At 37.5% G+C, this 27,839-nt stretch overlaps 1 protein-coding gene and 2 long non-coding RNA genes across 4 annotated transcripts; all 3 read right to left on the bottom strand.

Moving 5' to 3' along the window:
- Window positions 1-1,411: 1,411 nt before the first annotated feature.
- LOC309709630 lies at window positions 1,412-2,844 on the bottom strand. The gene is made up of 3 exons (XR_014277555.1): window positions 2,346-2,844; window positions 2,126-2,229; window positions 1,412-2,021 (listed from the first exon to the last, which is right to left on the bottom strand). It is a non-coding gene; the product is annotated as an uncharacterized lncRNA (long non-coding RNA).
- Window positions 2,845-9,175: 6,331 nt separating this feature from the next.
- On the bottom strand, window positions 9,176-12,944 carry LOC309709452 (uncharacterized protein; the record flags this gene model as incomplete). Its single annotated transcript, XM_082538070.1, has 3 exons — window positions 12,479-12,944; window positions 9,530-12,049; window positions 9,176-9,180 (listed from the first exon to the last, which is right to left on the bottom strand). Exons 2-3 carry the CDS (start codon window positions 11,244-11,246, stop codon window positions 9,176-9,178), a joined length of 1,722 nt encoding a protein of 573 aa, XP_082394196.1. The 5' UTR covers window positions 11,247-12,049; window positions 12,479-12,944.
- A 12,186-nt stretch (window positions 12,945-25,130) lies between these two features.
- Window positions 25,131-27,467, bottom strand: LOC309709629. Of its 2 annotated transcripts, none has more exons than XR_014277553.1 (4): window positions 27,396-27,467; window positions 25,628-25,744; window positions 25,408-25,511; window positions 25,131-25,305 (listed from the first exon to the last, which is right to left on the bottom strand). It is a non-coding gene; the product is annotated as an uncharacterized lncRNA (long non-coding RNA). The 2 variants fall into 2 exon arrangements; XR_014277554.1 differs by lacking the exon at window positions 27,396-27,467 and adding an exon at window positions 25,911-26,153.
- Between the last annotated feature and the right edge of the window lie 372 nt (window positions 27,468-27,839).

Below are 27,839 nucleotides of genomic sequence, written 5' to 3'. Positions count from 1 at the left end.
AACGGGTGAAAAAACATCATGAAACTTAAACTGGCACTGAAGAAAAAGTATAATAGATATTGAAAAGATAAATACAACTTGAATAGTTGAATGTCTTGTCTTCGTTTTAAAGTTTGAATGGTGGCTCTATGTGAACGTATGTTGAAGTAGTAAGAGTTTAAAAATGAGTAAGTTGAATGAGAATTTGAAGGGTCTCCCCATTGAAATACATGGGAAATTTTTGTTGAATAAAGTTGAATGAAATTAAAAATATAAATGTTAAAAATGAGAAAAATAGAAGCAATGTTGTCCAAAATAATAGGAATCTAACGATGTTTGAATGGTTTTTCTAAGTTGAACGGTTTTGAAGGAGTAGGCTTTCAAAAAACGTACGGAAAAATAAAATATAACTAGAAAGTGCATTTTCTGAAGAAACTGCAGTGTGAATGCTTGAATCTGAATGTATGCACTGAAATGAATTAATTGCTGAATTTAAGTTATAAATTTTGAATGAGATGAAAAATACAGAAATTTTCACCTGAAAACAAAAGTGCTGAACTGCTAAAAGCTGATATCCACACAGAAGAAGTTGGAAAATAGCTGAAAATGTTTTAAATGTAAATTAGAAAAACCTAAGTAATGAGAAAAGAAAATTTAGAGTCAGAAAACATCTGAATGAATATTAAAAGTTCATATTCTTCTAATTGAAATGAACTTAAAAGATGAACAAACATTCTGCAGAAAATACAAACTTTAATATACAGCATGATGTTTTTCAGACATATACACATGTGTATATCATGTTTAATAGTATTACATACATCAATTTGTTTTGTATGTCATAGAAAATAACATAAAAATCTTAAGTCATATTTTACAGCTTCTTTCTGAAAAGGACTGGTAGAATAAAGAAAAATAACTAAATTAAATAACTAAATAAAAAATAATGAGCAACATATGAAATACATGAAAATTCAACTTTTAAAACCACAATCCTGAACCTTTAAATTGTGTTGGTTTCTTAGAACATGGCTGAACAGCTTTTTCTATCGGTCTACTTAATCTTCTGATCTGTCTACACATCTTTTTATTACTCATTCTTTTTTATGTTTTAATGTAAACAGAGTCCACACAGTGGTAAAAGAGAACTGTATAGAGATTTGTGAGTAAACTCAAATGAAAGCCTAAGGTGGTGACACAGTTTAACACATGCAAATAATCAAATAAACACATTAGTCCTTTTTGTGAACATGGATAAATAAGTATCAATACAGCATTGTTCAGCCATGCCACTAAATGCTTTTTTACACATTGTTTTAACCTGGGCTCAGACACAAAGTCCCAAATTTAGTTAGTCCCTGACTTTGAGTTGTGGTTATGACTAATTATTATACACAAGGCTTTATCTATCTAAACTCTAAGTACACAAATATGAAAAAACCTATACTTACCAGCTGATACCCCACACTACACACTAGGTGTGCCATGTGACCTGAAACTTTGGTACAAAATCATCATAATCATTCTGTTAACACTGTTTTTTAACACTGTTTGTGTTGCTGTTCAGCAGTTTAAAATGTTTTAGATTGGATTACATGGAATGAATTTGAATTTTCTTGGGGGTTTTTGTATGTGTTTCGTTCTCAGCAGATTTTTTCTTCCATACTGTTGAATTCCAGTTACCACATTTCTGGTCATATGACATCCCAAGTGCCCACTTAAAAAAATCCCCACAGTTAATTCAACATTAAAACAAAATAAAAAAAATGTTAAATAAATAAAGGTTTGCTCTGTGATGAAATATTAAATAAGCATACATTGTACAGAGCACTAACAATGAAAACAATCCTTTAGCCTGTTGATCAGAGAGAGGCAGTCATTATGTCCATTTAAAACCTGTAATCACAGAGCACAATGTTTCTGTGAAACTATGAAGTCCCATATGATCCTCATCACGTCCAGTGACTTCAGAGTGGATCCTCCCTGTCATCCGGCCAGTGTTTGATGTGTGGCAAGCAGCACAGAAGCAGGATAGCTGAGGACTTTAAAAGAAGAGCAGAAAACGGGAACATATGTAGTTGTAAATGTAAATATCAGTGATACTTGTCTTGTCAAAGGGAATAAAATAATGAAAATGTTAACTTACACACTCATTTAGAGAGGATCTTGACACTGCACAGAGGAGGCACAGTCAGTCTGACAATGATGGTGATCTCCAGGGATGTTTTCCTGCAGCAACATTCCTGCCAACTGGCCGTATGATCCAGAGTAGTTGGTTTGTAATGAACAGAAAGGTGTATATGTTAGGTAGTGTGCACTCAGAGCTGGTCCTAAGAAACAAACACATCCTGTAATAAACTGAATACCTGTAGTAGTGCTGCTGCAAATATGAAGCCCTTCTATCATGAGTGGTTTCAAAGAAGGTGTTTTGGAGGCTCGGTCACAGAAACTGTGCAGTCTGTTCAGTCCTGAGTGTCTCAGCTCTGATGGGGATGGATCACAGAGGGAAACACCTGAGTACAGACATTACAATACACTCTAACACTCCTAAGGTCAAGTGAAAACACAATTTAAACACTTCACAAAGAATGAATACATGTTTTCATGGAAATAATGTCATTAACCCTTTTTGTTGTGAGTAAATCTCACCGACTGCTTGTGGGACAAGCTAGAAGGAGGACTTATCACAGAATGTCTCCTGTGCTCCAGATGTGAAGTCTCACGCTCTGATCGTACGGCGATGAAGATGGTGATGATGAAGCCTCTCTGATCTGTGGCATTACAGTTTCTAGCTGCTATGTGCTTCACACTGTTGGATCTTACATGTGAAGCTTGGAGAAGACACAGGAGGACTGTGTCTCTCTTAAAAAAGAAAAAAGGAAACCTAACACCCCCCCCCCCCCTCAGCTCCCACCGTAAACCCCCCCCCCCCCCACTCAACTCCCCAACCTCACACCATCCAATGTCTATACAAATGTAGGGTATCAGCTGGTAACAGAAAGCAAGTGTTACATATGTACTACTTATGTAACACTGCTGAAACATTTCTGGCCAGAAATGTGCAGTTATCAACCCAGACCCACCCTGATGATTGCACTGGCCGAAACATGATAAAAGCTCATAAAAATGTATGTTTCATCGAAAGATTTGTCCAAAAATATAATCGTATACTTTTGAAAAAGTTTAAAGTTTATAACAAACCAAAATAATAACATTTTTGTAAATAGTATTTCAAAATAGAGGCACACATAAAGTGGCTTAACTGTCATTATTGCTGTAATTAGGTTTGTTTGTTTGTTTGTTTGTTTGTTTGTTTAAAAAGCAACCTTTAGTCATTGTTGTTCTCTCAGAAACAATGAAGAAGCTGTTGAACATTTATGTGTTGTGTAGGCAATCCTCTGGTCCACCCTCCCTCCCTCCCAGCCACAGTGAGACTGGGGCAGCCTGGCAGGATGTTGAAGCCTGGCTGCAGAGAGGATATGCCTACACTATTCATTTTAAACTGCTATATTTGATTTTTCTGACATTTATAGGTTACTGTTAGTGAATTTTAGATTTTCTGTGATAAATAAAATTGTCATCTTTTACTGATATCATTACTTAATTCATGTAATTGTATTTTATGTAAACAATTCAACCATTATACTGCAATGCAGAGCGTCAACTTTTAAATATCGCTCTACTTTCTTAAGTCATTCAAAAATATAGAAATTACTTACTGTATTCAAAGATCTAGATCATGAATCATCACAGGACAATACACAGTATACTGGGTCATGGTAACTATGGTAGGTCTTCATGACTCCAGAATGGAGACATCGATCTGACTGAGAAATGAAAATTAGGTCAAGCAGTGTGTTCTTCTCTGTGGTAGGGGCAGTGATGACCTGTGCGTATCCCCTAGACTCAAACAGCTCCAGGATTGGTTTGTTTGCACTGGATAAAACATTCTCATTAAAATCACCACAAACTATGATGGGATGACAGTCCATGATCTCCAATGAGTCTAATAGGCTTACCAGGTTTTTCAGGAATGGCCTCAGAGTGTAGTCTGGAGGTCTGTATACAACTGCAATCAGAGCACTGACTGGTGCTTCAACCTTTAAAGCCAGAAATTCAAGGTCAGTTACATTATGGATGTACTGTTTTTCATGCACTTGAATGTCACTTTTCACATAAACAGCAACTCCACCACCACTTCTGTTTGCCATCTGGGGAAAGTTTGTGTAGGACAGGTGTCTGTTGCGTTTGAACAAATTGTAATTTTCCAAGTGGAGACTCTCTGCGACAAAAGAGCCCCGCAGGTGTGTTTCTGTTAGGCACAAAACATCTGCTAGACACAATTCATGGTGACTTTTGATGTCATTAATGTGAGCTGGCAGTCCCTCTGTATTATGATGAACAATGGTGAAAACCTCTGACCTGCTCAGTGTTTGCCTCACGTGTAGAAGAGGCATCATGTCATCAAGGTTGGCTTGTCTCATGTTCTCAAGCGCTGCAGTGATTTCTGGGTTGGTGAATATTTTTTTCTCCTCCATATCAAGAAGATACAGTCCACTGAGAGACGTCACTCTACTGACAGCTACGTAGGCCATGCCGGGCTCAAAAATGCTCTTAAGAGAGACAACAGCTGATGTAGTTGTCATACCCTGTACCTTATGTATTGTACATGCAAAGGCCAGCTTCACTGGGAACTGTCTTCGTACCACTCCTTTCTGCTTCAGATTCTCCTCTGCTCTCTCAATGTACACCATGTCGTCTGCTGGTGTGCGGTTATTCTTTCCAGATGTCTCATTATCCATTTTAAGTCCAAGCTTGATGATGTGTTGGTCGTTTTCAGAGTGAACTACTCTAAGTAGTATTCCAAAAGCTCCATTAACCAAACCATTTTGTATGTCAATGTTTCTGGTGAGCATGACACGAGCTCCTTCTGCAACTTTCAGTGTGTCTGGTAACTCGTTTTTACCTCCTTTCAATGGTCTGTCTTGAAGTGCCATTCTGCCAGTTCTAGGATCTTTTCTATAATCATCTGCATGGATGTCAATGATATGAGTGTGGAGCAGAGCCAGTGTTGCAGAGTTGTGTGCATCCACTTCTTTATTAGTTGCAAAAATGTGCAACGCATCAGTTGGACAAAGGGCTGGTTCAGTTATGGCCTGTGACAACAAATTTCTATCTGCTTCGCAAAGCTCATCCAACTTTCCTTTCACACGAATTCTGTTCAGCATCTCTGCAAAGACAACATCATCTTTCTGACGCATAATCTCAGTCAGAGTGATCATCTGAAAATGCTCCCGCCACAGGTCGATCTCAGACGGGTCGTGCACACAGAGAGGTTTAGACTGTCGCACTGGGGGTAGCTGATAGAAGTCTCCGACAGCAATGACTGACATGCCTCCAAAGGGTCTCCGAGTCCCTTTGATCTGTTTGAGTCTTGCATCTACATATGCAAAGAGATGTCTTGACACCATAGACACTTCGTCAATGACGATTATTTCAGCATTCAAAAGTTCTGATCTGACTTCATCCAGCTGATTGCCAAGTCCCTGAATGGGAGGTTTTAAGCTTCTAGGCAGCTTGAGAAGAGAATGCAGTGTTGTTCCAGAAATGTTAAAAGCTGCAGTCCCAGTGAAAGCAGTTAACAGGACAGTGGGTTTTGATATGTCAACGTCGTCTGCATATCTGGGCACTTTGCTCAGTATCTTAGATGCTTCTGAGTAGATGCATTTGATAAGATGTGATTTTCCTGTTCCAGCACCACCATTAATATAAAAGAAAAACTGCTCTGGATTTAGAGCACAGACTCTTTTAATGCACCAGTCTCTAACTGCATAAAATATGCAGGCTTGCTTCTTGTTCAGATTCTGAAACATCTGACGTAACAATGTGGGATCAATAGCAGGGGGTTCCCTGATGGCTCTGACTTCTGTTGAAGCATCAGCCTGACGGCTGTAGTCGGGCACATCTTCCTGTTCATTTTCATTGTCTCGCTCTCTTTCTTGTTCGACAAGTGGCAACCTTACGAGATCTGATTCAGGTGCCAGATTACACCATTCGTCAGTCACACCTCTGTTCTGCTCATATTCCTCAACAGCGCTCTCGATCTCCTCACTGTTTTTCTCATATTTTTCTCTGTTTCTTTTGACAATGTGTTGCACGTACTCAAGATGGTCAGTACCTGGTAGCTGTACACAGCCAGCACCATAGAAAGCCTGATAGGTTGGCAACGATGGTGTTTTCAGTTCGTGGTCTGAACGATGAGGAAGGTACAGTTTAAGCAGTCTTCCGTAATATTGCTCTGGATGTTTTTCTTGTGAGCAGCGGTGAAATCTGATGATAGCAGGCTTATTGTTTTTGCGCCTTTGCACAAACCCCATCTCATTGAGAAGGGGCAAAACATCTTTACCTTTTTTCTGTTGGCCATAGACAATCCTGCAAGTAGCAGCAAAGTCTGCCATGCACATCTCCTCATACTCTGGTGTTTCAGGTCTGGCTTTGTATTTGTCATTCAAAGATGTCATCCAAACATTGGAAGACTCAGGTGTTGTGTTGTCCAGAACTGACAGGGGACGACTCATTTTCACAGGATTATCATCAGTTGGAATGAATATTACAGCACGTGAGCATTGCTTCATGTGAAGACCACATGCACGAGCAACACACTCCTGTGCACTGATCTCTCGCTTCTTTGAATATGCCTGCATGACGGCTCTCATTTCATCGCACTCATTTACACTGTCCTTATGGGAGTTCTCAATGACAGTTTTCAGGTACTCAGATAGCCCGCCCTCTTTTTTTGATATATATTTCATTAAATAATTTGCAGCACCAAAAGCATCTAAAACAAAGCTTATGTCGATATTACTGTTCCAGGCTTCAAGCAGATGTGGATTATAGCCGTTTATCCAAGAGTCTTTTGGATCACGCTTTAGTATGATCGTACTCCTCATGTTCATTTTATTCAGGTATCTCTCATATTCTGCATGTGTCAACTTGCATCTTTCCAAGAGCTGCTCTAAACTCATGGAAGCAGTTTCAGGTTCATTCAGCAGCTGGTTCAGTGGTCTGAGCTTGTTCTTTGCCGTTTCTACTTCCAGTGCATCATCCTCACTGGGTCTTGTGATCATTGTCTCATTGCAGGGTGGTTTGGGAAAACCAAAACGGCACCCGGAGCTTAAACTCCTAAAGCACGTCTTTGTGTGGTTCTTACTGTGTTTTTGCACTTCTGTTACTTTTTTGTACAGTTCAGGTTGTTTATGTGGATCAGGCAGCTGAGCTGTGATGTATTTGTTTATAAAATCAAGAACAGTTTGCTCATCATCCTCCTCAAACACAGGAGCACCTTCTACCCACAGGAGGCAGTGTATGTGTGGGCTTCCTCTGTGCTGAAACTCAACTCTGTAAAAGTAGTCAATGACTTTGCCAAGTGGCTCTGCGGGAGATAAGAGTAAATCTCTGAATAATGCTTCAACTCTCTTGTCAAACATGCGCATTGTTGTGACAGGATTGCTTCTCAGGATGTCACACTTTGCTGACCAGTCGAGTCCTTCAAAATTCACTTGTTCACCTTGCTGCCTTGTTATTGCCTCGATCACTTCAGGCCAGCGCATTTCAGCAGCTGAAAATGTGCAAAAGAACGTGGGAGTTCCCAACTGTCTGATCATGGCAAAAAGATCTCTTGTTGTTTTCTCCCAATAGGCTGGGGTTCCTCTCAGAGGCTGCATGAATCTCACTGCATCTTTATTTCGCACCAGTTTCTCCACCTCATGTTTATCTTGTAACATGCCTGAGGTTATTTTTCTACCATCTCTGGTCAGAGGCTTTGCCTTCCTTAACTGTACTGTCATGCTGGATGTAGCCAAGTGTATTTCAGTCACAAACTGTGCAAAGAATAAATAGTTTGTGTCTTTGGCAAAACGATCATCAATGCAGAAAAGTCTTGATTTGAAATACCCACTGGGGGATACTTTGATCAGCCTTCTTTCATCAAGTGTGTTTTGGCCTGTAGGAAACTGCACAGGGAAGGCCATGGCCTCCAGTTTAGGTGTTTTGAAAAAACTTATTGGATTGTTTCTCTCTGCAGGAGCAACAGAGTAGATTCCTTCACTGAAACATAATATCTCCTCAGCCACATCAGGGGGCTGCAAACAGGACTCGAGTGCAAAACCACCATTAGTCAGTCCATCTTCTTGCTCTGAATCATCTCTCATCTGTTCATGTGATTGTTCACCATCACAGGGTAACATGTCAATATCCTGTTCATTTTTATTTTGTGCTTCACTCAGTGCATTTTTCTCACAGCTGTCAATTTCCATTAAATCAGCCTCATCATAATCGTCCTCATTCATGTTTTCATCATCATCATCATCTTCATCAGGAAGTGTTGGGTCACACAGCTCAGGATCATCTCTGATGCTCACATCCTTATACTGTGGATGAATCTGCTTGAGTTTATGCAGTGCTTGCACAAGTTTAGACCAGCTTACAGTCTGAAACAGCTGATGACCTTTGTAAGACAAGCGTCTCTTCAGTTTTACTCTCATGATCTGAGAATTAATTCTTAATCGAGGCAACGCTTCAACAGTTTCCTGTACCTCTGATGGGACACAGACCACATTTCCTCTAATTGCTCTTTGTCTGCCTTTGGGAAGAGGAATGATCTTGGCAAATGGTATGCACTTGGCTATGAGATGTCTCTCCAGTATGTTGAGATCAGACAGTTCAGGTGGAGTATCAGCAAGATCCAGTTTATTGGCAACAGCAAGCGCTGGCATGGATCCATTTTTAAGATGATTGTGGCAGGTGTGACAAATCCACTCTCTCTTTCTCTCATCGGGAACATTGCACTGCTCATTTCTGCAGTTTTCATCACAAACATGAACAAATCTTCCAGTCAAACATGTTGCAACTACATGTGGGTTTTTGACATACTTTGACCTTGTGCAGGGTCGCACTTGGTTTGGAAATGAAGCCTTGAAGCATACAGTACATGGGTATGATGGTCCAGCTTTGATTTGTGATTTGAACACAGATATGGCCTCGTTGATCACACTGTTGTCACTCTCTTGGGTTTGTCTGTTCACCCATCTGTATTTCCTTTTTATTTTCATTGCACATCTCATGTTGTGCATAATCCTGAATGCAAGATTACTTTGATACCTGTCTCGCATTAGTTGTTTCATTAGTTGTCTGTGTCTTACTCTGAATGCGTTATCACGTGCATAACGCTGAGTCACTCGAGATCTCTGTCTCTCTCTGAATTCAGGGTTTTCTTGATACCTTTTAGTTATATAGTTTTTTTGTTTTTGTCTAAATTCAGCATTGTCACAGTAGCGTCTTTTAATATATTGTTGTTGTTTCTTTCTAACTGTAGCATTCTCAGAAAAACGTTTTTTAACATATTGTTTTTGTTTCTTTCTGAATTCATCATTTTCACAGTAACGTCTTCTAATATATTGCTGTTGTTTCTGTCTGAATTCATCATTTTCACAGTAACGTCTTCTAATATATTGCTGTTGTTTCTGTCTGAATTCATCATTTTCACAGTAACGTCTTCTAATATATTGCTGTTGTTTCTGTCTGAATTCATCATTTTCACAGTAACGTCTTCTAATATATTGCTGTTGTTTCTGTCTGAATTCATCATTTTCACAGTAACGTCTTTTCATATACTGTTGTTGTTTTTGTCTAACTTCAGGATTGTTTTTATATGTCTCGCTTGTGCAAGATTTTTTCTTTTCTTTGTAATCTTTATTTGAAGCATACTTTTGTCGTTCTTTCCTTTTTTGGTTTTCTTTTCTCTGATTTCTGGGTTTCTCTGATGCCATTAATCTTCTTTTCCTTTTTTGCCTTTGTTGTTTATTAACTTTTTTCACTTTTTGTAAAACTATATCAGAAAGGTCACAGGCAGCAACATTTGTTATGGCAGCATTTGATTGACATGAAAAAGCATCACTTGATGGAAGGAAACTTAATTCACTGCATAGTTCTTCAGTTGGTATATTAGGAGGTTCATTCTGATCTTCATATGATGTGAACTGAGTCATGTGGACTTCTTTTTGTTTCACCAGTGGCGTACAAATGGACATTTGACAAAAGATATTTTCAGTCGGATCAGTGGTTGTGTTTCTCCTTGGAGTAGAGGGGTTTGCTTCATCAACAGTTGTATCAGAGTGAGTAGGTGCCACAGCAGTGGCAGCTGTTGGTCTGCAGACTGTGTCTGTGATAGTATCACTCAGGTTGACTGTGCTCATACTGTAGAACTGCACAGGCTTCAGTTCATAGTTACAAGAGGGTGATATCTCCATCATTTCATAAGAATCTTGGAGCCTCTTAATCATGTCACTGAGGAGTGTGAATTTCAGCATCACAGCTGTACCACGATTACGTGACTGTAGTAGTAGAGGAAGACCAATGGGTGTTCTGGGGTGTGGGTCAAAGAAACCATATATGCCTGATGTGGATCTGAACACTGCGATACACAATCCACTCATAATCAGTAAGGCATACTGCACATCTGACAACAGGCAGCTCAGTCCTGCTTCTAAGCTCAGAAAGGTATCTACTGCCTCCTCTGGAGGTTCTTCAAATGTCCCATACCGGGAAGGCTGTGTCATGTTGACATGATACATAGACCTGCGAGCATCAACTTTGTCTGGCAGCTCATCGGTTGCCAAATGAATATTTTTAGGAAATCTTTTCTTGGCCTCTTTGTACATCACATCACCTTTATCCAAGACCAGATTAAGGTCAGCTGTAGTCATGTTTTCATTCTCATGAAGGAAAGCAAGAAATGTGAGTGAGTTACATGTGCACTGCTTGTTTCTGGAGTCTCCATATTTAGGATGAGCCTGGCTGCGAGATGCACAGACATGTATAACAGAGGGCTGGTTTTCAAGGTTCAGTCTTTCTGCATGAGATGGTCCTGCCACATCACTGTGACGGCCTCTTTTCACAATATCAGCATAACCCACCTGTGGGGCACTTGAAACCTCATGTTGGTCTCTGTGGTTTACCAGATGTTCATTAAATTCATGCTGCAATCCAGTCTTCACAGCATCTGCATAGGATATCTGTTGTACATGTGCAGGAACATGTTGACCTGCCTGTTTGACACCATCAGCATTGGTCTTTGCAGACACAAAGTCTTCTGCAGAGCTCTGAGGAAAATCACACTCAGCTTGTTCACATGTTGGTACTTTTTGAAACTCATGGAACTTCTTCCAGCGTTGTTTTGCAGCTTGTGACTTTTTCTGCTTCCTTGGCATTTTTACACAAGTGTTTCTCTTAGTCTTTAGAAAATATGTTTATAAAATAAGAGTGGCACAGAGCAGGAGATGTTTTCTTTGTCTTTATATTTCAGTTTTTATTTCTCAGAAACAGATGTCTTTGTTTGTTTGACAGTTTGTCAGTCAAGAGAATAATATGCACTCTCTTTATTGGCTTGGCACAACTTAGCAGCAAGCGCAAAGTGAAAAACAGCTAGAGAGAAAATTTAGAAGAGAGAACAGACAGAGCAGGAGAAACACGGCTGGGAAATCACAATCAAACCGTGAATTAGAGTTTTCTTTATTTGTTCAGTTTGTTCTCAGGTAGAGGCAATATGCACTCTTTATTGCTTTAATGGCTTGGCATTTTTCAGCAGCAAGCCAAGAGTGAAAAACAGGTAGAGAGAAAATTTAGCAGAGAGAACAGACAGAGCAGGAGAGACACGGCTTTAAATCAAACCGCAGAGTTTTCTTTGTTTGTTCAGTTTGTTCTCAGGTTGAGGCAAAATATGCACTCTTTATTGTTTTATTGGCTTGTGCATTTTTCAGCAGCAAGCCAAAGAGTGAAAAACAGGTAGAGAGAAAATTTAGCAGAGAGAACAGACAGAGCAGGAGAGACACGGCTTTAAATCAAACCGCAATAAGATTCTTGGTTTGGCAAAATTTCTCACAAACCACAGGGTGAAATACAGATGGAAAGAAGGCAGAGACAACAGGTGGAGTAGGACAGAAGATAGAGGGGTTGGGGGGTTGGGATGTGAGATAGAAGACTGGAGATCTGGTCCTTGTTCTTCTTCTGCACACTGTGAACAAAAAACAAGAAAAAAAAATAATTTTAATAAAATTATATCACATGGTAATTGTATGAACTAATTGTGACTACTGAAAAAGGACAAAACAAATATTCAAGCTAAACTGTTGTCGGCTGCCATGTGCAAAAAGTTGCACAATTTGGCACTTTTTAAAAGAATAAATATTTAATTAAATTCAGCAATAATATTTTTAAATACAAATATGATTGAGTGAATTGTTAACTAATCACATGTAATGTGCAAAAATGTACAAAAAAAATATTTTAGCCCAATTGTTAAGCTGAACTTATGTGTATTTATTATAAAAATGTGTTTAAAAGGTCTAGCACAAAGTTTGAACCCATCACTTTAAAGCTTATATTAGTCAGACTCTTTTTTTTTTATTTTGGTGTACTTCTCTAACAGTATGTGCACACCTACCAGGCAAAGCACAGATGTGAGTCAAGTTCCTGAAAGTGTAAGACGAGAAATAACATGTTAGTTGTCTGTACAGTGTTATCAGACTAACAAAAAAACAAAGCCCACACGACATGATACACTGAACTTATAGTCAGCAGGGTAATTATAGAGTAATATAGCACACCAGCTGATACAGCAGCCATTTTATAATTCAAACTAATTAACTGAAGTATTTATTTAAGTACTTATATAAGGCTACTGTTAGACTGTTACTAGCCTTAGCATCGCTGCTAACGCTAGCATTCCTGCTAGCGTTAGCACTTCAGTTAGTGTTAGCACTGCTGGTAGAACTAGCACTCTTACTGTTAAAACTGAGGCACAATGGCAATAATAAAGCTCATTTGTTACTTTTGTCTCACTGACCGCCAATAAATATCACAGGAATATCACAGGAATATTCTTTTTGTCAGTTAAAAACTGCTAAGGCTAGTGTTGGCACTATAGCTAGCGTTAGCATTGAAGCTAGCGTTAGCATTGAAGCTAGCGTTAGCATTCCTGCTACTAACAGCAAAAGTCATGAAGTACTCTTACTGTTAAAACTGAGGCACAATGGCAATAATAAATCTCATTTGTTACTTTTGTCTCACTGACCGCCAATAAATATCACAGGAATATCACAGGAATATTCTTTTTGTCAGTTAACAACTGCTAAGGCTAGTGTTAGCACTATAGCTAGCATTAGCATTGAAGCTAGCGTTAGCATTGAAGCTAGCATTAGCACTGCTGCTAACAGCAAAAGTCATAAACCTATATAAATGGTAGCAAAGGTTATTCTTTTTTTGCTTTCTTTATTCTTTGAACTCTGTTGAACTTTAAAAAGACTTGATATGTGAGTTTAAATGTCAAACATGTATTTTTACCATCATAAAATTAAAACAGTGCTGTACTGAATGTATTGTACTTACCACAGCAGAGAGCAAAGCGGAATGACAACCGTTGGTGTAGTGATTAGTTAAAGACCGATGAGGCGTTCAGGTGGTGCTTGGAAATTTGAGCATCAGTTTGAACATCAATAATGAGCATATATATTTCTCTGTCATAGAGAGACAGAGAAAAAAATACACAAGACTCACCAGCATACAAATTGGTACTTTTTCTCTTTATGTCACTCATTCGCTTATACTCAGGAAAGAGGGCAACTGGCATTAAATGAGCAAATAAAAAGTCATCATCTTGAACTGTTTTATGGATTTTATTTTAAGACTACTTTGAGCGTATTTGTGGGGAGATAAACTATACAGACTAAAAACAGAGACATTAAATGAGATTAGATTATTTAAAATGTGGGAAAATACACTACAGACAGGTAGATGCTGTGAGCTTTAATTATCCAGTCAGAAAAGATTATTTTAAAGTCATCAACTGACTCAAACTGCCCAGATCTGAAAAACCTGTGTGGAGAAGACAAGTCCACCAATACACAATCAACTTGAATTTAACAGGGCAATAATTCAGGGCTCTATTCAGTTAGCCTATACTAACTACTGACATACTGTTAATCTGTGGCAAAAGCCTGTCAAACCTGTCTTATTGTACCTATTGAAAAAGTTAATCTTACTACAACTGCTTAGATATAACACACATTTTTGATTTAATCTTGGCAGAGAGAGAGAGAGCTCGTTAAGCAGGCAGGTGTGAGCCTGGTTGCTATAGTGACTGCACCCAATGGCTCCATACACACGACACAGACATGCACCTCACTTTTGCTGCTTAAAATGAACAGAAAAGTCAGGCCCAAACAAATCGTTCCCATATGAAAAGTACAAGTCGTATTGACGAAATTCTTTCACCGTGAGCGACAGCAGCTTCTAGTCTACTGAATTCTCAGTTTTCATGCCTGTGGAGTTTATTATATGGACGTGGTGACAGTGGAAAGACACCATGCGGTTCTGATTTTCAAACGAACCTTCTGAGCCCTTTTAACATTAGAGTCTATGGAAGAGTTGGAGGGAGGAGGCTGTGCATTGGTGACATTTACGAAAGAACCATAACACCTAGTACAATAGTAAACACATTGGATGAAAGAGGACAGCGATGGCTACGTTTTGAGGGTAAAATCATACCTGTAGAGCAAACGCTGCGGACACAGCAGCAGTTTTAAAAAAGATTTTAAGATTAATTTTTTTGCTCCTCTCACTCTAGCAGTTGAGCTGTCTCACTCTAGCCCCAACATTCCGTCCCATACACACCCATTATAAACTCTGAAACGGGTGAAAAAACATCATGAAACTTAAACTGGAACTGAAGAAAAAGTATAATAGATATTGAAAAGATAAATACAAGTTGAATAGTTGAATGTCTTGTCTTCGTTTTAAAGTTTGAATGGTGGCTCTATGTCAATGTATGTGGAAGTAGATACAGTTTAAAGAGGAGGAAGTTGAATGAGAATTTGAAGGGTCTCCCCATTGAAATACATTATAAATTTTTGTTGAAAAAAGTTGAATAAAATTAAAAATATAAATGTTAAAAATGAGAAAAAATAGAAGCAATGTTGTCCAAAAGAATAGGAATCTAACGGTGTTTGAATGGTTTTTCTAAGTTGAACGGTTTTGAAGGAGTAGGCTTTCAAAAAACGTACGGAATAGATAATAATAACTAGAAAGTGCATTTTCTGAAGAAACTGCAGTGTGAATGCTTGAATCTGAATGTATGCACTGAAATGCATTAATTGCTGAATTTTGAGTTAAAAATTTTGAACGAGAAAAAAAAAAATCCCGAATTTAACGTGAAACCAAAAGTGCTGAACTGCTAAAAGCTGAAGGTTACACAGAAGAAGAAGTTGGAAAAAAAAGCTGAAAATGTTTTAATTGTAAATTAGAAAACCCTAAGAAATGAGAAAAGAACATTTAGAGTCAGAAAACATCTGAATGAATATTAAAAGGTAATATTCTTTGAATCACTGAATGACTAAAATGTGATCCCTCCACTTTGATCCACACAGTTTTAAAGGTTTACATCTCTGAGCTTTGAAAGACACGCTGTTGGAAAGAGAAGAACGATGGATACGTTTTGAGGGTAAAATGATGGCTGTAACACTGTGGACACAGCAGCAGTTGAAAGAGAAGTGCTTAAGATGAATCTTGGTACAGTGGCAGGCAGAGCTCGTTAAGCAGGCAGGTGTGAGCCTGGTTGCTATAGTGACCGCACCCAATGGCTCCATACACACGTACACAGACATGCGCCTCACTTTTGCTGCTTAAAATGAACAGAAAAGTCAGGCCGAAACAAATCGTTCCCAAATGAAAAGTAAAAGTCGTACTGACAAAATTCTTTCACCGTGAGCGACAGCCATGTCTAGTCTACCTAATTCTCAGTTTTCATGCCTGTGGAGTTTATTATATGGACGTGGTGACAGTGTAAAGACACCATGCTCTTCTGATTTTCAAACGAACCTTCTGAGCCATTTTAACATTAGAGTCTATGGAAGAGTTGGAGGGAGGAGGCTGTGCATTGGTGACATTTATGAAAGAACCATAACACCTAGTACAATAGTAAACACATTGGATGAAAGAGGACAGCCATGGCTACGTTTTGAGGGTAAAATCATACCTGTAGAGCAAACGCTGCGGACACAGCAGCAGTTTTAAAAAAGATTTTAAGATTAATTTTTTTGCTCCTCTCACTCTAGCAGTTGAGCTGTCTCACTCTAGCCCCAACATTCCGTCCCATACACACCCATTATAAATTTTGAAACGGGTGAAAAAACATCATGAAACTTAAACTGGAACTGAAGAAAAAGTATAATAGATATTGAAAAGATAAATACAAGTTGAATAGTTGAATGTCTTGTCTTCGTTTTAAAGTTTGAATGGTGGCTCTATGTCAATGTATGTGGAAGTAGTAAGAGTTTAAAAATGAATAAGTTGAATGAGAATTTGAAGGGTCTCCCCATTGAAATACATGGGAAATTTTTGTTGAATAAAGTTGAATAAAATTAAAAATATAAATGTTAAAAATGAGAAAAATAGAAGCAACCATGTCCAAAATAATAGGAATCTAACGATGTTTGAATGGTTTTTCTAAGTTGAACGGTTTTGAAGGAGTAGGCTTTCAAAAAACGTACGGAATAGATAATAATAAAATAGAATAATAATAATAAAGACTAGAAAGTGCATTTTCTGAAGAAACTGCAGTGTGAATGCTTGAATCTGAATGTATGCACTGAAATGAATTAATTACTGAATTTTGAGTTAAAAATATTGAATGAGATAAAAAAAAAAAAAAAAAAAAAAAAAACCCGAATTTAACCTGAAAACAAAGGTGCTGAACTGCTAAAAGCTGAAGGTTACACAGAAGAAGAAGTTGGAAAAAAACTGAAAATGTTTTAAATGTAAATTAGAAAACCCTAAGAAATGAGAAAAGAACATTTAGAGTCAGAAAACATCTGAAAGAATATTAAAAGGTCATATTCTTTGAATCACTGAATGACTAAAATGTGATCCCTCCACTCTGATCCACACAGTTTAAAAAGTTTAAATGCCTGAGCTTTGAAAGACACGGTGTTGGAAAGAGAACAATAATGGCGACAATTTGAGGGTAAAATGATGGCTGTAACACTGTGGACACAGCAGCAGTTGAAAGAGAAGTGCTTAAGATGAATCTTGGTACAGTGGCAGGCAGAGCTCGTTAAGCAGGCAGGTGTGAGCCTGGTTGCTATAGTGACCGCACCCAATGGCTCCATACACACGTACACAGACATGCGCCTCACTTTTGCTGCTTAAAATGAACAGAAAAGTCAGGCCGAAACAAATCGTTCCCAAATGAAAAGTAAAAGTCGTATTGACAAAATTCTTTCACCGTGAGCGACAGCAATGTCTAGTCTACCTAATTCTCAGTTTTCATGCCTGTGGAGCTTATTATATGGACGTGGTGACAGTGGAAAGACACCATGCTCTTCTGATTTTCAAACGAACCTTCTGAGCCGTTTTAACATTAGAGTCTATGGAAGAGTTGGAGGGAGGAGGCTGTGCATTGGTGACATTTATGAAAGAACCATAACACCTAGTACAATAGTAAACACATTGGATGAAAGAGGACAGCCATGGCTACGTTTTGAGGGTAAAATCATACCTGTAGAGCAAACGCTGTGGACACAGCAGCAGTTTTAAAAAAGATTTTAAGATTAATTTTTTTGCTCCTCTCACTCTAGCAGTTGAGCTGCCTCACTCTAGCCCCAACATTCCGTCCCATACACACCCATTATAAACTCTGAAACGGGTGAAAAAACATCATGAAACTTAAACTGGAACTGAAGAAAAAGTATAATAGATATTGAAAAGATAAATACAAGTTGAATAGTTGAATGTCTTGTCTTCGTTTTAAAGTTTGAATGGTGGCTCTATGTCAATGTATGTGGAAGTAGTAAGAGTTTAAAAATGAGTAAGTTGAATGAGGATTTGAAGGGTCTCCCCATTGAAATACATTATAAATTTTTGTTGAAAAAAGTTGAATAAAATTAAAAATATAAATGTTAAAAATATGAAAAATAGAAGCAGTGTTGTCCAAAAGAATAGGAATCTAACGGTGTTTGAATGGTTTTTCTAAGTTGAACGGTTTTGAAGGAGTGAGATGCCAAAAAACGTACGGAATATATAATAATAATAACTAGAAAAATTTGCATTTCCTGCGAAAATGCAGTGTGGATGCTTAAAGCTGAAGCTGTATGCAAAAAGTAGCTGAAAAAGCTGAAAAGTTGCAGAAATTGTAAAAACTTTGCAGAAGCAAAAGAAGTTTGCTAAAATGGAATAACTTAGCAGAACTGCAATATCTTAGAGGAAACATAATACTTGGCAGAAATACAATAGCATAGCAGAATTTAGCAGAAATATTGTAACTTACCAGAAACATGATAACTTCTCAAAAATACAAGAATTTAGGAGAAATAGTATAAGATAACAGAAAGAATATATTTAGCCAAAAAGACTTAAACATTACAGAAACACTATGATTTAGAAAAATAGTACAACAGAGCAGAAATATTGTGATTTACCAGAGACACTGTGATGAACTATGAATATTGTAATTTTAAATTAAGACTATGTTTTAGCACAAATATTATAATTTGGCAGAAATACTATAATTTAGCAGAAATACTATATTAAGCACAAATCCTATAAAAAGCAGAAATGGTATGATTAAGCATAAATACTACATTTAGTAGAAATACTTTGTTTTAGCACAAATCCCATAAAAAGCAGAAATACTGTACTATGATTTAGTAGAAAGACTATAATTAATCAGAAATACTAAATTTAGCAGAAATACTATATTAAGCACAAATCCTATGAAAAGCAGAAATAGTATGATTAAGCATAAATACTACATTTAGGAGAAATACTATATTAAGCACAAATCTTATAAAAAGCAGAAATACTATATTAAGCACAAATCCTATAAAAGCAGAAATAGTATATTAAGCACAAATCTTATAAAATAGCAGAAATAGTGTGATTTAGCACAATAGTAATAAGTTAAACAGAAAAATTGGAAAAGCAAAATGGACAGCTGAAAAAAATGCTGAACATGCTGAGGTTCCCTCAAATATACTTGTTAAATGACAAAAATCAGCAAAAAAATTTATGACTGCCACACAATTACAAATATGTACACATGAGGAAACACACATGCACAGAGAGACACACACACACAAGATCCAATTCAGTCAACCAGTCTAAATATATTGAATTTGAATCTTACAATGGGATCATCCCATTAAAAGGCTTTCTCTCTCTCTCTCTCTCTCTGTCACACACACACACACACACACACACACACACACACACACACACACACACACACACACACACACAGGGAGAGAGAAGTAAGTTTCTTGGTCAGCCTGGGAGCTGGTGAATTTGAATCCACCAATCAGAGAGGCTGTGCACTTTTCCCCACCAAAACAGGTGCATCTGTTTACACACGCAGCAGCACAGAGAGACACAGGATTTTTGCAGTCTATTTCTCATAGTGACGACTCCCCTCAAACAAATGACCGTAATTTCCTAACCGTAGGGGCTAGAACGGTCATTCTTACACCGTTTTGTTCAGAAGAGATGGGGGAATCTTCAAGTGTTGACAATTTAATATTAAAATATGAATTTTTAGAGATATATGACATGGATGACTTGTTGACTTAGAAGCCACGAATTCCCCAATATGCAAATTTGAATGCCTGAGACCACATATGTGATTGGCTGGCTGGGAAGCCGTGCAGGCCCTGATTTGTGGATTTGAATTCCTCAGCCCTCAGATATGATTGGCTGGCTTAGAAGCCACGAAGGCCCCAATATGCAAATTTGAATGCCTCAGGACACTTATTTGATTGGCTGGGAAACTGTGCAGGCCCTGATTTGAAAATTTGAATGTCTCAGTCCTCACAGAGGATTGGCTGCCTGGGGACCTGGCAGAAATATATAGAAATACTATTATTAAGCATAAATACTACATTTAGTAGAAATACTATGTTTTAGCACAAATACTATAAAAAGCAGAAATACTATAATTTAGCAGAAATACTATATTAAGCACAAATCCTATAAAAAGCAGAAATACTATAATTTAGAACAAATAGTATAAAAAGCAGAAATACTATAATTTAGCAGAAATACTATGTTAGGCACAAATCCTATAAAAAGCAGAAATACTATAATTTAGCAGAAATACTATATTAGGCATAAATCCTATGAAAAGCAGAAATAGTATGATTTAGCAGAAATACTGTATTTAGCACAAGTACCGAAAAGTACCAGAAATACTATGATTTAGCAGAATAGTAATAACTTATTGAAACACAAATGCACAGAGGGACACACAAACACAGGCTCTAATCCAGTCAACCAGTCTATGTTCAATTTAAATCCTACAATGACATGCTGCCAAATAAGGGCAGGGTCCTCTCTCTCCCACTAAACACACACACACACACACACACACACACACACACAGGGAGAGAGGACTAAGTTTCTAGGTCAGCCTGGGAGCTGCTGAATTTGAATCCACCAATCAGAGAGGCTGTTTACGTTTTCCCGCCAAAACAGGTGCATCTTTTTACACACGCAGCACAGAGACATAGACCTGCTTCTTTCAGTTTATTTCACATAGTGAGGATTCCCCTCAAACAAATGACCATAATTTCCTAACCATAGGGGCTAGAGCGGTCATTCTTACACCGTTTTGTTCAGAAGAGATGGGGGAATCTTCAAGTGTTGACAATTTATCATTAAAATATGAATTTTTAGAGATATATGACATGGATGACTTGTTGACTTAGAAGCCACGAATTCCCCAATATGCAAATTTGAATACCTGGAGCCCACATACATGATTGGCTGGCTGGGAAGCTGTGCAGGCCCTGATTTGTGGATTTGAATTCCTCAGCCCTCAGATATGATTGGCTGGCTTAGAAGCCATGAAGGCCCCAATATGCAAATTTGAATGCCTCAGGACACATATATGATTGGCTGGGAAACCGTGCAGGCCCTGATTTGAAAATTTGAATGTCTAAGTCCTCACAGAGGATTGGCTGCCTGGGGACCTGGCAGAAATATATAGAAATATATAGAAATACTATGATTAAGCATAAATACTACATTTAGTAGAAATACTATGTTTTAGCACAAATACTATAAAAAGCAGAAATACTATAATTTAGCAGAAATACTATATTAAGCACAAATCCTATAAAAAGCAGAAATAGGATGATTAAGCATAAACACTACATTTAGTAGAAATATTATGTTTGAGCAAAAATCCTATAAAAAGCAGAAATACTATATTAGGCACAAATCCCATAAAAAGCAGAAATAGTATGATTAAGCATAAATACTACATTTAGTAGAAATACTATGTTTTAGCACAAATACTATAAAAAGCAGAAATACTATAATTTAGCAGAAATACTATATTAAGCACAAATCCTATAAAAAGCAGAAATAGGATGATTAAGCATAAACACTACATTTAGTAGAAATATTATGTTTGAGCAAAAATCCTATAAAAAGCAGAAATACTATATTAGGCACAAATCCCATAAAAAGCAGAAATAGTATGATTAAGCATAAATACTACATTTAGTAGAAATACTATGTTTTAGCACAAATAGTATAAAAAGCAGAAATACTGTAATTTAGCAGAAATACTATATTAAGCACAAATCTTATGAAATAGCAGAAACAGTATGATTTAGCACAATAGTAATCAGTTAAACAGAAAAATTGGAAAAGCAAAATGGACAGCTGAAAAAATGCTGAACATGCTGAGGGTCCCTCAAATATACTTGTTAAATGAAAAAATCAGCAAAAAAATGCACAGGGAGAGAGAAGTAAGTTTCTAGGTGAGCCTGGGAGCTGCTGAATTTGAATCCACCAATCAGAGAGCCTGTGTACTTTTTCCCGCCAAAACATGTGCCTCTTTTTACACAGGCAGCACAGAGAGGCACAGGATTATTGCAGCCTATTTCTCATAGTGAGGACTCCCCTCAAACAAATGACCATAATTTCCAAACCGTAGGGGCTAGAGCGGTCATTCTTACACCGTTTTGTTCAGAAGAGATGGGGGAATCTTCCAGTGTTTACAATTTATCATTAAAATATGAATTATTAAAGATATTTGACTTCTAATGCACCATAACTGAGTAGAGCGAAGCAAAAACTGCCTTGACTTGCCCTCAAACAACGCTTTGTAACTCGAAATCTATTTGGAGTATCGATATCATTCTTTCACCGTAAGAGACAGCAGGCTTTGGTGAACAATCATGGAAATTTTCAGGTCTCTGTGGAAATCCAACAAAAAGTTATGACGAGAGAAAAAAGTGGTTCATTTCCACAGTTTGAAATCTGAAGAAATCTGAGCGAAGGACGAATTTCCTACCCTCAAACAAGTCCAACTCATTTCAGAACGGTAATAGGTGAGAAAGAAATTCTTGAATTGTGAGCGTCAGGGGTGTCTGAAGATATTCGGGGACAAGCCTCATGTCTTAAAGTCGCTTCGTTAAGGAGATATGACGATTCGAATATGCCTCTCATTACAGAAATCCAGCGATGATTTTGAACAAGCTCTCCATTGACTTTATATGGAGAGTTTTGAGACCTTGTGTTGGTCTGAGGAGATTTGCAAAAATTCTATAAATCCCACAACAATGATAGTGACATTTTCTGAAAGCCAGCAAAAATACCTACGTTTTGATGTATAATTTGTGGAAGTTGAGTGAAAATTGAGCAAGTAGCAAGAAGTTGTTCGGACATGAAGTGAAAATTGCAAAACCTTCAGTGGCACACTGGAAGCCAAGAGCATAGCAACCATAACAACGCATGTATTTTGTGAAAAATCACAATTTTGCAACTCAAAACTTTAAGAGGCATAAAAGTAAAACAGTAAAAGATTTGAAAAAGCTGAATCATACCTGAATAGCCCAATAATTTATGAACATTTTAAAGTTTGAATGGTTGTTCTAGGTGAAAATATGAGGAAGTAGTTAAGTTTCAAAAACAAGCAAATTTTAGCAGAATTGCAGAAGTTTCCCATTCATTTCAATGGGACAAATTAAAGGAAAAAAGCTTAATATTTTAAAAAGTATAATAGTTAAAAATAGCAAAAATCGTAGCGTAAATTAGCAGAAATAGCAGAATAGTTTAAAATTTGAACGGTGAAAATCGGCTGAAAATTGTGGAAGTAGTTAAGTGCCAAAAAGTGTACGGAAGCAACTAGAATAATAATAAAGAATAAAGAGAAACAGGAACTCAATAGTGTGGATGCTTAAAGCATCCACACAATAATAATAAAGATTCGAATAACAATACTGTGAATGCTTTTCAAGCATTCACACTAATTAGAAGAACAATACTGTGAATGCTTTTCAAGCATTCACACTAATAATAAAATATAATAATAAAGATTACAACAACAATACTGTGAATGCTTTTCAAGCATTCACACTAACTAGAAAGTGCATTTTCTGAAGAAACTGCAGTGTGAATGCTTGAATCTGAATGTATGCACTGAAATGAATTAATTGCTGAATGTTAAGTTAAAAATAAAAATTCTGAACGAGCTGGAAAATACAGAATTTTTAACCTGAAAACAAAAGTGCAGAACTTTTGAAAGCTGATGTTCACACAGAAGAAGTTGGAAAAAAGCTAAACATGTTTAAAATGTAAATAATAAAATGATGAGTAATGACAAAAGAAAATTTAGAGTCAGAAAACCTCTGAATGAATATTAAACGTTCAAATTCTTCTAACTGAAATGAACTTAAAAGATGAACAAAAATTCTGGAGAAAATACAAACTTTAATATACAGCATAATGTTTTTCAGACATATACACATGTGTATATCATGTTTAATAGTATTACATACATCAATTTGTTTTGTATGTCATAGAAAATAACATAAAAATCTTAAGTCATATTTTACAGCTTCTTTCTGAAAAGGACTAGTAGAATAAATAAAAATAACTAAATTAAATAACTAATGAAATACATGAAAATTCAACTTTTAAAACCACAATCCTGAACCTTTAAATTGTGTTGGTTTCTTAGAACATGGCTGAACAGCTGTTTCTATCGGTCTACTTAATCTGTCTACACATCTTTTTATTACTCATTCTTCTTTATGTTTTAATGTAAACAGAGTCCACACAGTGGTAAAAGAGAACTGTATAGAGATTTTTGAGTAAAGTCAAATGAAAGCGTAAGGTGGTGACACAGTTTAACACATGCAAATAATCAAATAAACACATTAGTCCTTTTTGTGAACATGGATAAATAAGTATCAATACAGCATTGTTCAGCCATGCCACTAAATGCTTTTTTACACATTGTTTTAACCTGGGCTCAGACACAAAGTCCCAAAATTAGTTAGTCCCTGACTTTGAGTTGTGGTTATGACTAATTATTATACACAAGGCTTTATCTATCTGAACTCTAAGGACACAAATATGAAAAAAAAAACCTATACTTACCAGCTGATACCCCACACTACACACTAGGTGTGCCATGTGACCTGAAACTTTGGTACAAAATCATCATAATCATTCTGTTAACACTGTTTTTTAATGCTGTTTGTGTTGCTGTTCAGCAGTTTAAAATGTTTTAGATTGGATTACATGGAATGAATTTGAATTTTCTTGGGGGGTTTTGTGTGTGTTTTGTTCTTAGCAGATTTTTTCTTCCATACTGTTGAATTCCAGTTACCACATTTCTGGTCATATGACATCCCGAGTGCCCACTTAAAAAAAATCCCCACAGTTAATTCAACATTAGAACAAAATAAAAATATCCATCCATCCATCCATTCGCTTCCGCTTATCCTTTCCAGGGTCGCGGGGGGCGCTGGAGCCTATCCCAGCTGTCATAGGGCGAAAGGCGGGGTACACCCTGGACAGGTCGCCAGTCTGTCACAGGGCCAACACACAGGGACAGACAACCATTCACACTCACATTCATTCGCACATTCACACCTAGTGACAATTTGGATTAATCAATTAACCTATCCCCACAAATAAAAAAATAAAAATATGTTAAAGAAAAAAAGGTTTGCTCTGTGATGAAATACTAAATAAGCATACATTGTACAGAGCACTAACAATGACAACAATCCTTTAGCCTATTGATCAGAGAGAGGCAGTCATTATGTCCATTTAAAACCTGTAATCACAGAGCACATCGTTTCTGTGAAACTATAAAGTCCCATATGATCCTCATCATGTCCAGTGACTTCAGAGTGGATCCTCCCTGTCATCCGGCCAGTGTTTGATGTGTGGCAAGCAGCACAGAAGCAGGATAGCTGAGGACTTTAAAAGAAGAGCAGAAAACAGGAATATGTAGTTGTAAATGTAAATATCAGTGATACTTGTCTTGTCAAAGGGAATAAAATAATGAAAATGTTAACTTACACACTCATTTAGGGAGGATCTTGACACTGCACAGAGGAGGCACAGTCAGTCTGACAATGATGGTGATCTCCAGGGATGTTTTCCTGCAGCAACATTCCTGCCAACTGGCCATATGATCCAGAGTAGTGGGTTTGTAATGAACAGAAAGGTGTATATGTTAGGTAGTGTGCACTCAGAGCTGGTCCTAAGAAACAAACACATCCTGTAATAAACTGAATACCTGTAGTAGTGCTGCTGCAAATATGAAGCCCTTCTATCATGAGTGGTTTCAAAGAAGGTGTTTTGGAGGCTCAGTCACAGAAACTGTGCCGTCTGTTCAGTCCTGAGTGTCTCAGCTCTGAAGGGGATGGATCACAGAGGGAAACACCTGAGTACAGACATTACAATACACTCTAACACTCCTAAGGTCAAGTGAAAACACAATTTAAACACTTCACAAAGAATGAATACATGTTTTCATGGAAATTATGTCATTAACCCTTTTTGTTGTGAGTAAATCTCACCGGCTGCTTGTGGGACAAGCTAGAAGGAGGACTTATCACAGAATGTCTCCTGTGCTCCAGATGTGAAGTCTCACGCTCTGATCGTATGGCGATGAAGATGGTGATGATGAAGTTTCTCTGATCTGTGGCATTACAGTTTCTGGCTGCTATGTGCTTCACATTGTTGGATTTTACATGTGAAGCTTGGAGAAGACACAGGAGGACTGTGTCTTGCTTAAAAAAAAAAAAAGAAAAAAAAAGGAAACCTAACAGGAAAGGAACCCCCCCCCCCTCAACTCCCACCGTACCCTCCCCCCCCCCTTCCCACTCAACTCCCCAACCTCACACCATCCAATGTCTATACAAATGTAGGGTATCAGCTGGTAACAGAAAGCAAGTGTAACATATGCACTACATATGTAACACTGCTGAAACATTTCTGGCCAGAAATGTGCAGTTATCAACCCAGACCCACCCTGATGATTGCACTGGCCAGAAACATGATAAAAGCTCATAAAAATTTATGTTTCATAGTAAAATTGGTCCAAAAATATAATCGTATACTTTTGAAAAAGTTTAAATTTATAACAAAACAAAATAATAACATTTTTGTAAATAGTATTTCAAAATAGAGGCACACATAAAGTGGCTTAACTGTCATTATTGCTGTAATTAGGTTTGTTTGTTTGTTTGTTTTTTTTAAAAAGCAACCTTTAGTCATTATTGTTCTCTCAGAAACAATGAAGAAGCTGTTGAACATTTATGTGTTGTGTAGGCAATCCTCTGGTCCACCCTCCCTCCCTCCCAGCCACAGTGAGACTGGGGCAGCCTGGCAGGATGTTGAAGCCTGGCTGCAGAGAGGATATGCCTACACTATTCATTTTAAACTGCTATATTTGATTTTTCTGACATTTATAGGTTACTGTTAGTGAATTTTAGATTTTCTGTAATAAATAAAATTGTCATCTTTTACTGATATCATTACTTAATTCATGTAATTGTATTTTATGTAAACAATTCAAACATTATACTGCAATGCAGGGCGTCAACTTTTAAATATCGCTCTACTTTATGTCTGTGAAGGTTCTCAGTCATCCAGGTCATCGTAGTCAAAGGAGCTTGCAAAGAAAAGCGTCTGGACTTCTTTCTGGAGTTCAAGCATCGCTCTACTTTCTTAAGTCATTCAAAAATATAGATATTACTTACTGTATTCAAAGATCTAGATCATGAATCATCACAGGACAATACACAGTATACTGGGTCATGGTAACTATGGTAGGTCTTCATGACTCCAGAATGGAGACATCGATCTGACTGAGAAATGAAAATTAGGTCAAGCAGTGTGTTCTTCTCTGTGGTAGGGGCAGTGATGACCTGTGCGTATCCCCTAGACTCAAACAGCTCCAGGATTGGTTTGTTTGCACTGGATAAAACATTCTCATTAAAATCACCACAAACTATGATGGGATGACAGTCCATGATCTCCAATGAGTCTAATAGGCTTACCAGGTTTTTCAGGAATGGCCTCAGAGTGTAGTCTGGAGGTCTGTATACAACTGCAATCAGAGCACTGACTGGTGCTTCAACCTTTAAAGCCAGAAATTCAAGGTCAGTTACATTATGGATGTACTGTTTTTCATGCACTTGAATGTCACTTTTCACATAAACAGCAACTCCACCACCACTTCTGTTTGCCATCTGGGGAAAGTTTGTGTAGGACAGGTGTCTGTTGCGTTTGAACAAATTGTAATTTTCCAAGTGGAGACTCTCTGCGACAAAAGAGCCCCGCAGGTGTGTTTCTGTTAGGCACAAAACATCTGCTAGACACAATTCATGGTGACTTTTGATGTCATTAATGTGAGCTGGCAGTCCCTCTGTATTATGATGAACAATGGTGAAAACCTCTGACCTGCTCAGTGTTTGCCTCACGTGTAGAAGAGGCATCATGTC

The sequence above is a fragment of the Aulonocara stuartgranti genome (genome assembly GCF_965226115.1).
Source record: "Aulonocara stuartgranti genome assembly, chromosome: 7".
NCBI classification, from domain to species: Eukaryota; Metazoa; Chordata; class Actinopteri; order Cichliformes; family Cichlidae; genus Aulonocara; species Aulonocara stuartgranti.
The sequence above is the reverse complement of the archived record's forward strand: the minus strand, read 5'-3'. Positions and strand labels throughout refer to the sequence as shown.